At 42.7% G+C, this 11864-nt stretch overlaps 1 protein-coding gene and 1 long non-coding RNA gene across 4 annotated transcripts in view; one reads left to right on the top strand and one right to left on the bottom strand.

The window, feature by feature from the left end:
• vps41 (VPS41 subunit of HOPS complex) overlaps positions 1 to 5914 on the bottom strand; it is a 31004-nt gene extending 25090 nt beyond the window's left edge. The window contains exons 1-7 of one of the 3 annotated variants that reach the window (XM_019879883.1): positions 5719 to 5739; positions 5330 to 5368; positions 3841 to 3948; positions 2040 to 2117; positions 1707 to 1781; positions 1073 to 1135; positions 270 to 335 (exon numbers count right to left, since the gene is read on the bottom strand). In XM_019879883.1, the coding sequence (XP_019735442.1) occupies positions 270 to 335; positions 1073 to 1135; positions 1707 to 1781; positions 2040 to 2117; positions 3841 to 3948; positions 5330 to 5368; positions 5719 to 5739 (450 nt within the window). Of the gene's footprint in view, positions 1 to 269; positions 336 to 1072; positions 1136 to 1706; positions 1782 to 2039; positions 2118 to 3840; positions 3949 to 4090; positions 4095 to 5329; positions 5369 to 5718 lie in introns of those variants that run through there. The other 2 variants (XM_019879884.1, XM_019879885.1) reach the window with 2 other exon arrangements.
• A 63-nt stretch (positions 5915 to 5977) lies between these two features.
• Positions 5978 to 9854, top strand: LOC109521823 (uncharacterized). Its single transcript, XR_002169437.1, has 3 exons — positions 5978 to 6051; positions 7160 to 7319; positions 9563 to 9854. It is a non-coding gene; the product is annotated as an uncharacterized LOC109521823 (long non-coding RNA).
• Positions 9855 to 11864: the final 2010 nt, after the last annotated feature.

Here is an 11864-nt window from a genome sequence, read left to right as displayed (position 1 = left end):
GGGGGGGTGCAGTAGGGGGTGGAGTGGAATCCAAAATTCTATTCAAAGTTACCTTGTTGCCGCCGGTGACAAACTGCTTGGAGTTGGATCTGGAGAAGTGGGGGTGTAATGCCACCACCTAGCATGAGAGATGACACCATTAGCATTGGGGAAAGTGAAATGGGATTGATGTTTTTCAATATTCCAGTTAAGGAAGTGAAATGGCAAATGGGGTGGGGGGGGGGTGCAGTAGGGGGTGGAGTGGAATCCAAAATTCTATTCAAAGTTACCTTGTTGCCGCCGGTGACAAACTGCTTGGAGTTGGATCTGGAGAAGTGGGGGTGTAATGCCACCACCTAGCATGAGAGATGACACCATTAGCATTGGGGAAAGTGAAATGGGATTGATGTTTTTCAATATTCCAGTTAAGGAAATAGACCACACGTGAAAAAAAAAAACGTATTGACACATGTGGATGAGAGGAAATACGGAATGGAGTTGCCTCCCACTTTTTAAGGCCTTGCTCAAAATTTGGGAGTGGGAATTTGTGTCCCATTTTTCCGTAAGATCAGCAATTCACACAGAACTCAATTTTTCCAGAACGCGTACAGAGCAACTGTAGGTAAGTCAAGTTTGTTCGTTTGGAAAAAAAAAACAACTGGATTTGTTTACGGTAAATACAAAAACTTAACACTGTACAGTATTTTGGTAATCAATCAAAATATGGCTCGAGAATGCAGATTTCACTTATTGTTGATTGTTGATATGATTGATTTAAGGTATCGGAGTGCTCTGGAACATTACCCTCACAGTAGATGATGATTACTGAAGCAGGATGATTATGACATCGCAATTTTTGTGGCTTCAGAGCCGTGACGTCTAACAGCTGTTTGACAGCCCTTCACATTAACCGTCATGCTGCCTTTTTCCTGTGTCATTGTTCTGTGTGACAGGTACCGACCAAGAAAGGAGCTGGCAATTTACCAGCTGGAGAGTTGGCGTGAGAGATGTATCTGAGGCCAGATAGCATTTAGATGAAAGTGAATTTTGAGGGCAATCCAATTTTCCTCTGCACAGGGCATCTGTTACTTACTTTTATGGGACAATCAAAGTTCTCATGGAAGCCTTCTCTTGTGTAGAGGCCAAACACTTGCACCTGCAACAAGCAACAACAAAAGGTGAATAACTCAACACCTCCGCTTTAATTGCCGCCTCTGCAACTAGCCCGAACCTTCGGGGAAAAACGGCGGAAAACCCATCTTTGATTTGTTCCACCAGGTCGCCAATTAGTGCACACCTTGATTCCGGGGGAAAAAAAAAACCCTGCGGGCTTTAAAAGTTTGCTAATCTTCGACTCTACCGCCACTTCTTGTGTACTGTAAGAGGACCACCAAGTTGACATTAGTGCATCACAGCCATCTGGGGGTAAAATCACGCCAGATCCTGATGGCATCTCAGCGGCAATTAAGGATTAAGTTAGATTCGTAGGGATTAAAGGGCCCCCTGAATTCAAGTGTGACTGGCAAACTTATGATGACGATAACCATCAGTAACAAAGATAATTTCCTGCGCTGAAACGGCAGGTTAACACTGGTGCCGTTAAACCTGTTCAATATTTCAGTCCAACGGTATTAGCACAGAGTTTGGTGGCGGATAAGGGGTGCCGATGGAATATGGTGCTGTGCCACTTGTGTGCTCAAAGCTCAAGAAGGTGAAAGCTGTCCGACCTTGCCATCCTCGGAGCAGATGCCCACGTGCTCGCCGCTCTCGTCCAGGCTGATCTGGTTGATCTTCACCGAGCTCTACGGGGACAAAAAAAAACATGGCTGTATCTCAAATCACTGTTGCTCATTGAAATGAATGGAAATACCATCAATCCGTTCCAGCCTCCTCAAAAAAAACAAAACATCAAATCTTTGTTTTTTTTTAAACAAAAAAAATTGCACTATTATTAATAATAACAATCAATCAAAGAAAACAATGTGGGAAAAAGAACCTTCAGATTTCTATGTGCATCATTATTCTTATTATTTTGGCATCTAATCAGTCAGTAAACTCACAATTTCAAACTTCTGGGTGACATTTCCTTGGATGTCCAGCAGGAAAACCTTCCCAAAATGTGTCCCCAGAGCAAGAAACTGGAAACACAAAAATAAGTCGAAATTCAACAAGAGGAATGACAGATTTTTGAATTATAAAACAAAATTGTGTTTGTGTGTAGGCGAAGGGGATTTAAAAAAGAATAATAAAAAGGAGTATGGGTGCGGATTGGGTGAGCTTGTGAGCAAAAGTGTGAAATTGCCATTGCTCTTTATTAAGTCAGGCAGTGTGAAATGGCATTTCTTCTTAAATTAAAATGCTTCAGCATAATAAATGCACTGTACGTCTGACTTCTCTTCACCCTCTTGCTGCTTAACTAAGCTAAGCACAGAGCTATTATTTTCACGGATTTTTTTCATTTCATGTGGGTGTGTGCAGTGTGTGCGTGTGTGTGTGTGTGTGTGTGTGTGTGTGTGTGTGTGTGTGTGTGTGTGTGTGTGTGTGTGTGCGTGTGTGTGTCCACTGGGGAAAAAGAAAGTAGGTATGGAGGGGAGAAAAAAAGAAAAATGTGGCTTTAAGTGTGTGTTCGTGCACCCCAGCCTAATCCCCCCCTACCCCCCTCCAACACACACACACAGCTCTCTGGCAGCATGTGGCCCAGCAGCATGCTTGAGTGCAGCCTATAATGAAATGCTTATATTTACAGGCACAGCTGAGCGTGTCACACAGACCCCGCCGCAATCTTCCCAAATAAAATAAAATAAAATAAAATAACACAGAAATAAATAAATAAAAGTGTTGGAGGGTCGTGAGGCGCAGCAACTTTTAAAAGGGATTTATCGAGACGGGGGATTGTTCAAACGGAAATCCCCATTCAGACGCTTAAAATATGAGGCCACATGCTCGCGTTCACGGTGGGGAAGCGAGAAATTTTGGTGGGGCGACGCTGGCGGCTGTGACCATGCAGGGCTCTGACCAAGTGCACAATGGCACTCATTCGACTGTGGGAAGCTGTCAACGAAGTTAAGGTAAAGAAAATTTTATCAAAGTACTGTAGTACTATTTAACAAAATACATAAGTAAATAAATATAAGGTAATAAAATAATAAAAAGAAAAAAATACGTTTTTAAAAATTCAAACAAAAATGTACTTGATAAAATACAAAAAAATTTGAAATGGTAAAAAAATTGTCAAAATGGTAAAGATTTACATCATGCAAATAATGTTCAAATATACACATGTCAAAATGGATCAACTATGGCCATGTTACAACTGTAATAAAAAAAAATGACTGAAATCAAAGTTGGTACCATGTCTAACAAAAAATATAACAATATAATAAACAATAATATAAAAATGTAATAAAGACAGAAAAATAATACAATAAAGTACATTTTATTGTTTTTTTTTTTTTTTTTTTTTTAAATAGACTGCTGGTCATTACAGTTCCCAGGTTATCGTAGCTCGTCCCTGAACTGCCACGAACACTCCTGAAAACTGAAAAATATGGAAACTAACGAACAAACCAACAAAGAAACAAACTCCTTTTGTGGAGGCAACAAATGTCCGACTCATGCTTCCCTGTGGTGCTGATTCGTCAGCTTGCAGAACTACACCCTGGTGGCAGGCCTGCGATGACAACCATCGGCGAGAGAGCGGGAATGAAAAGTGGAACCGACAATGGCGTCTGGCGCGTCTCCTTGTGAGGAGCGGCTACGCGCGCAGGTGAGAAAGCCATGTCCCCACGAGACGGACTGTGAAGCGCATGTCTCGACAATGTGCCGGGCAAAGGCCCTTGCGAGGTGCGGCCCACTGGTTACCTTGTCGTGGACGGTCATACAGCTGGCTGCGTCGCTCTGGAGGATTTCCGTCACGCCATTGGAGAGGCGTTCATATTTCAGCTTGGGCTCCTCCTCGCTGTCCTCCTCCTGGGTGACAAAGAAGATGCACCACATGATTGACCACTTTTGACGCGCCTTCAAACTGTTATCATGACAAGAAATGTCCTGAACATGACATTCACATCTGTTTTATTAGATTAGTAGTTGATTAATCTATTATTTGTTGCACCTCTATTCATTATTCTAAGTTTGGAAGCAATGTGGGGTTATGTGGCTATTGCAAATTGTCCCCAAATTGCAGCAGATGTCTCCTTGAAGTTAAAATGACGACCACGACGTGAACGGTCGAACGATGTCATCCTCGGTTTGAACTGTAAAACTGTGACTTCCACCAAAAAGAAGGAAAATTGTCCCGACTCTGTGGCGCAGGCAGCGATAGATGGTAAATGGTAAAAGTTTGAAAGTGCGTAGTTTCTCTGCAGAGGGATACAGTTTGGCTTTTTCTCGTTTGATACGGTGGCACAGTCCGTGACAAATGCCCTCGCATCAAAGCTCTCGCCACCGTAATACAAAGGAAATAGCCTAGGTATGGCATTGTTGAGTGGGAAAAGGATTGTTTGTGAAAATAACACTTTCTCCACGCTCTTGTCCCACATTCAGCCCCCCACCCCCACACCCCCTCCAAACTCAGCGGGACATCAGAGCGCACCCAGGCAGTGTTTGGACTTCATACACCCGGCAGACGGTGCAGCATCATTTAGAAAGCTGATTGTGAGTAATCAGCCCATGACGCACCAGCCCACAAGTGTTGCTATGTGCCGGCGGAAGACTTGTAAGTTTGTTTTATGAAAAGAGCAAATGCATGGGGATGAAGCTTCCTTACGCCAAAATGAAAATGTGGTCACCGCATTTCACGCAAAGTCATGGAAAGCCCTTGTGCTGCTGTCTTGCGCATAAGAGGAGCCATATATGGCATGAGTTAGTCAATTTAGTTGAACCAGTGTGCATATTGTGGCTTGAATGTTTGTTAAAATACCTCCTTTATGATCATATTTTCGCTTTTGTCTTCTTTAAATGGGAATTAATGTAAATTTGATTTTTAAAAAAGGAATGTTTCCAACTCACTTTGTTCTCTTTTCCCGCCAGGTCGACGGATGAATCTCTAATTTATTTAGTCTACTCACGACTCTCGGGTGTAGCACATAAGAGCTGAAAGTGACTCATAATATTGACAGATGTGGTAAAAACAGGTGCACCGAATAAATGAGTGTTTTGACACCTCTGAAAACAATCCTATTGAGACTGGTTATATACATTGTGAGGTCTTATTAGACTTGAAACATCAGCGGGGCTTGACGGAGCTGTGCATACACTGGACAGTGATGTTGACGGTAAAGAAATAACAGCACACTGAGGAAAACTACTCATTCCAGACAGTGAGATCAGTGGTCCTATTTATTGATCTTACCTCTGATTCATCTGTAAATTCCTCACTGGGTTGTCTGCTCTGTTTTGGGAATCACAGATTAGATTAGCTCAAATTTGATTCTAATTACACATCACAAGAAGTATAAAGCACTGAAATCCAGATTGCATCTAAACAGAGTACTAGTCTAAAATCAATAAACATTACATTATTCATATATCTCTATATATACACATCAATGGGCATGATGACGTATGAGTAAAAACACAAGAGTACAGAGTGGAGCTTTGATGCACTTCAGGCATTTCGGGAGCTAGAGTAGCCTCGAAATAAAAAGCATAAATAAAACAACCGAGCTCTACATTTGAGGTTGAACGAGTTGGTTTGGTCGTGACAACATTAGCAGGCTAACGTCAGCGGGCTAACCTTACCTCTTCAATCACTTCCGCCATCGTTACGCCAGGTCTTATCCGACAATAAACTTCATCCGGCCTGGAAACCTACTAAAAAAAATCTCGAACGGTACCGTTATGTACCCGACATGACAAAGACCCCTAATAAATAAATATTAACAACATAGCAAGAGTGATGGTTGTTCGCCACAGACTGCGGGTGCTGTCTCTAATTTGAATCACATGACAAAAATATTGAGGCCGGGAATTGTGGGTACTGTAGTTGTCTTGCTGGAAAGTGCTGCACTGGCCCACCGAGAAGGCCGCTGTCATGGTGGGAGCACTCAATTCCGGAGAATTACGTTTCTTCAGGTATGAATTTAGGCGATAGTTTTCAGCGAATGTTTACATGGTTAGGTATTTTACACTCCAGCATTCAGCCAGTAAATGAATGTTAAACGATGCATCAAATTAAACAGCGTCAAAACAGGTAACGGTGGACTTTTTTCCCCCACCACTAAGAATTCAATACTGTAATGAATGTCCTTCAATGTGGTCAAGGATGCACGCAGTTGCTGATGCAATCTGTTCGCTTTTTAATAAACAAAAAGAGGCAGCAATTAAAACACATTCACAGCAGCTGCTGCTGGCCGCAACTCACGCCCATGCGCTCCACACTCAGACTCCTCAACTTGGCTCGTCCCCTCTCTTTGACGTCACCCTTACTCAACTAACCCATCCCTCAAATGCACAAATAACAAGAAACAGATATTACAATGAGATGGAAAAAAAATATTACGTGCACTGGCTTCATTACTTTGTATATATTTATTTTCTATCAGGGACCATTTTGTTTTTGTGGAACTATTCTGCGACACTATCTATTTTCTTTTTGTAATGCTCTCCAAAACAGTGGTCCCCAATCTTTTTTGTGTAACGGACCGGTTGAGACAAATACATGCTGTTTGCGGACCGGCAACCAACCGTTTTGTTTTTCATTGCTTTTAAATTGCAAGTTTTAAAGTACGGGTACTGACAACAAGGACAATTATACAGTAAATCAACATTTTATTAACGTCCATTCCTTTTAAACAGTGTTATTCTACTGCACAACAAATGTTGAATCAAATAAAATAACCGAGTGAACTATTAAGATAATTAATTAGAAAATAGAAATAGATAGAAAATTGACCAATTAGGAATAATAAATTACCCTTTTAATGAACCATAATCATTTACATACGCCGTTAGCATCCATGCTTCTTGCAAATAAGACTGATTTTGGGTGCCTAATTATGTACAATCATGAAGTTACTGAACAGTAATCATGAATTTATTGAGTAGTGTTAAAATTCTCCTCAAAAATCTTTTTTTTTTTAATGAAGGTTGTACTGTAACCAGTAGGAAATCCTCAATGTGTAATTGTTGAATAAACACACCAATGAATAATGATGACATTATTGATTTGGTTGACTGGCAGAGCTCTTTACACACACTCTCACGGGCGTATTTGGACCCCTCCATTCGTGTGGTCGGCTGCCAAAACTGGAAAGAGGGCCCGAATCCACTCTACCACCTTCCATCGTCTCTCTACCAGCTCCTTCTGGTTGCTCGCCAACTTCTGACCGACTTTATGAACGGTATGATTTGACTTGTCTTTATTGAGATTGTCTCACGCTGCTATTTTCCCCGCTTCGTCCATCCTCAGGAGGATCCTAATGCACTGATACCAAGAGGGGGATTTTACAATCTACTTAACAATGATTTATTGATTGAGGCTTCCACCCTCAGAGAGAATTACCTATTCCTTTTTGGGAAATCAGATTTTCACACCTTTTCATTCACATGGTGATGGTCCCGGCGGATGGCGCCACTAGCTTTTGAGTGGCAGCGAGTCCTCTGTAGTGTCACTCCGCTGCAGTGCCCGCTGTACAGCATGCCACCCTGTAGATGTTTACATAATTTATGGCTTGATAAATGCAGTGTCCAAGCTCCACTTCATAGGGCATTTTTTCATAGGGGAAAATAAAAGCAGGAAAAACAACCCTTGCCCCTCATAGGAGGAGTCAGATTAGGGCACTAGAAGCTTTGATGCTCCAGAATGTCAGTCCAGTCGATCGATCTAGCGAAAAAAAAAAGAAGAAGAAGAAGAAATATTTTTTAAAATAATAATAATCACAGAGATATACCTGACCAATCGAAGGCTGTGCTCCCTGTTCCGGACCTGCTGGTGCCGAATGAGCTTCAAAGAGCTTTTTTTAATACACTCCTTTGATAACACTCAGCCTGCACTCGCCCTCCAATCATCCACCAGGGAGGGTTTGCTGGAGAGAGAAAGAGTGGGGAATGTGTGTGTGTGTGTGTGTGTGGGGGGGGGGGGACTGTTGATCCTTTTAATGAGTGTGATGGAAGGAAAATTATCATATTCGTTCTTCACTACATCAACTGCGGCTTCTGTTGAAAAGGAGAGTAAGCTTTAGTTGCCATTGGAGATGGTAGATAACACCTACAAATGAAATTACATTTCTGATTTTCATCCATTTTTTTCCCCCTGAGGTGGGTAAAAATATTGATTCCGTTCCCCATGCAAGCTTGCGAGCGTTGGATTATTTCTTTACAGATGATGTGAAAATATCATCATGGAAAATGTCCCTTTTGTCCAAACATGTACTTGTGTGGAAACATGATCCCCACTAAATGCACATTTTATGTCCGTGCAGTCCTGTATCATTTGAGAGAAAGATCATATTTTTGGCAATGTTGATATTTCACATCCATGTACAAAACTACGATACATTGTTAGAGATTGTGATATGGAACATTGGAAAATGTGATTTTTGACTTTATCCTAAAAGTTAATCGATCATAATATCTTGCAATATCAATATTGGAAGCTAGTGCACCAAAACTGTATCATAAGATGCAATATCAATGTGGGAGGCTGCTGTATCGCTACTTTAACTTTCAAGATAATATGTGATACATTGCGTTTGAAATTTGATGCCGATGTATCAATGCTGCACGTTTTGACACAATAATACACCACGTCGCCATATTGATAGTTTGTTCCCCCGTCAATCAACACCGTCCCACTCGTGCGTCAGGGTGCTTGATGGCGCGCCCCATTTTTAATACGCTTGTCACCACAGCGAGCCCCCTCACCCCCGTTTGACATGACACATGATCATCTCTGAAAATGCTAATCAATAGAATGAGTTGAAGCTGTCGCGGCTGCTCAATGCCAGCGTGTCTGGTAACAACGTCACTAGTCATCACACATTGTGTTGCATTTGATTTTTGGAGTGCACTGAAATCAGATGTGGGCCATCAAAGCACATTTTCTCCTTTTCGCGCACCCCCACCGCCAAGTCACCTCGTTCCCTTCCTCTCCCCCCTCGCCTTGATAGGTCCACTGGAGGGCAAAATGAATACCTAATTGAATCTTGCAGTCATCAAAATAATCAATAGCTTTTTATTATTTATTCTTCACAGTCTGTTGGCTGCTTGAAGGCTGCAAGGGGCAGCGGGGAGCAGCCCAGAAATTTCACAATGTAATTTTCACCGGGGCATGAGAGTTTGCAACACCTTTAAAATGAGAGCAGTGTTTCTTTTTTCTCAGTGAAAGATGTGTGTGTGTTTGTGTGTGTGTGTGTGTGGGGGGGGGGGGTTAGAATAAAAGAAAATGGGAATCTTTGCCCCGGCAGCGATGATGAAAAATAGAATAAACAAGCCAGTGACACTTTGGAGAAGAGCGGCATTCTCTCCGTCCATCCCTCTGTCTTTTTCCTCCTTTTTTTTTTTCCTTTCCCCTTTCCTCCTTATTTCATCATATCACAAGCGTGTGGCGCTACCTTCCTAATGCCGGCATTCCTCTTCCTGACAGACTCCAAACAAGTGCCGGGAATGAGATCAGGTCTCTAATCTTCCTCCGGCTTGCCAGGCTGCAAGATGATGGTGGGGATGATGATGATGATGATGATGATGGTGGTGGTGATGGGGGTGCTGCTGCTGGTGCTGGTGGAGTCCCACAGATCTCAGCACCTAATTGAATGGATGAAATTAGCCGTTTATTCATTTACCCCCCCTTGGAAAAATGCTATTAATGATGAGCTGGTCGTCGGACTCTATAAATGTATTTATAAGCCGATTTATTCATGATTGCATCATTTGCAAAATATGCAGATTTGTATGGCAGCCAATTACTTTGTTCTAATAAGCCAAGTGTTTGTACTTGGGTGGGGGGTCGGGGTGCGAGTGTCTCCCAGCATCCTATCACTGCGTTAATTGAATCAATGAATGAGGTGTTTATTAATTGAGCCGCTTGGAGTAGGGTAATGCCATTAAGGACCATGGGATAATCCCATCATATAAATCGATCCTTAAAGGGATATTAACAGAATTACCGAGGGAGACTCAGTCAAGCCTGTTCAATATTAACTTAGCAATGAGCTCCATTTTGATGTGCATGACTGCGTGAGAGCTCAGAGGAAGACGAAAAAGCACTCCGCGCCGAATGGCGAGAGATGTGACAGTTCTCTGCATCAGATACGCCGACGCTCATAGCGTGTGGTCCAACACTAGATGAGGGAGGGGGGATACCGGGGTGCCAATTGATCCTTGAATGGGGCAAGTGTGGTTAGATAATGGGTGAAGTGTATTTGAACATGACCTACTCGGGGAAAAATTGTAAAAGAAACATGTTGTGATTGTCATGAATGGGTCCTTAGTAGGGTTTTAACCCCCCCAAAAATCTTTTCAATCGCACATTTTTAGTCAAGAGATGTGAATGCATTGGCACTTGAACAAATGGAATTGTTCCACTTTATCATATGCCGTCCAAAACGCCATCGACGGGCTTATCAGTAGCATCAAAGTGGCAGTGATGCAATAATGAAGACAGACGACTTATCAACACTCACTGGTGCATATTGACTGACTGTAGTGCGTTTCAAAAAGTGGAAGAATTTTAAAGGGGCCCTTTCATCCTTCCATTTTTTTGTATGCGGCCCTCAAACGAAAAAGTTCGGACAGCCCCGTCTTACGTAGCAGCATGACCAACATGTCATGTTTTCTTCCTCGAAATTTTTGGTTTTGTTCATCCACACTGAACATCAACGCTGCACTTACATTGAAGGGAAAATAAACAGTACTTCATTTAAAATGCACTGCACATAGGTTCAAATCAAATTTGAACTACAAATCTTTTCTTTCTCTCATTCTTGTCTCCTCTTTCTTTCTCTCTCCTTTTGCTTCTCTCTTCCTTCCTTTATCTCTTCCTTTCTTTGTGCGCATGTACACATGCTGGTCACCTGCCCTTTGCTCAGACATATTTAGGTTGATCCCCTAAATAAGGAAGCGTAGCGCGGGCCCCGCTGCTCCTCGTCTGCGTCTCGGAGCCCGAGGTGGGGTGAACACTGTCCGAGGAGTTCTTCGGTGGCCAAACACAAGGCGGAAGAGACAGATAGAGTGAGGGTGGGCAGTGTGCGATGGTGGGAGGGAGGGAAGGTAGGAAGGAAGGAGGAGGTGGCGACGGCAACATCCCCGCCGCTCGTCTTTATGAAGCCACCTCAGCGTGAAAGCTGCGCTGGCCGTTTATGTGCTCGCGGCTTTTAGGTGGCACTTTTCTGCTAGTTGGCTAGAGTGGGAGGTCGTAGTGCGTCGTCATGTTTGATGCCCCCTCACGTTTTGACTGATTTCAACATTGGGAATCTCTTAAAAAGCTTCATTTTTGAAATTATTGATTTCTGTGGAGCTTCGTTTAGGTAAGAGTGCGCTTCATTGAACTTGGCCTCAGAGCTCAAGACTGTTGTGTGACATTTTGGGGACCAAACATCACATGCACGCCGTCTCATGCTTTGCTGCTGACAGGATGGCTTGCATACCATCATCATATATGGCTATTGATACAACCTATGCAGCCTGACCAAATTTGGGTCATGCACTTAGCAAGCGTGAAACATTGGAGCCGTTTCCGTCATTTCTTTTGTTTTCATCGAGCAAGCGTTGTAGATTATCGTTGTTTCGTAATCCTGTCATGAGCAAAATATTGCTATTGTATCGTATCATCAAGTCGGCACAGCACCGTATAGAATGGGGTGGCTTGCTGTGACTTCTTGCATGTGATGAGCAGCCCATATGTTGACTATTCCCATACCAACCCCAAAACATGCCAAGAACGTCAAAGC

This window comes from Hippocampus comes, unplaced genomic scaffold (assembly GCF_001891065.2).
Source record: "Hippocampus comes isolate QL1 unplaced genomic scaffold, H_comes_QL1_v1.1 scaffold446, whole genome shotgun sequence".
NCBI classification, from domain to species: domain Eukaryota; kingdom Metazoa; phylum Chordata; class Actinopteri; order Syngnathiformes; family Syngnathidae; genus Hippocampus; species Hippocampus comes.
Note: the sequence above shows the minus strand (reverse complement) of the source record. Positions and strands in the feature narration are given on the sequence as shown.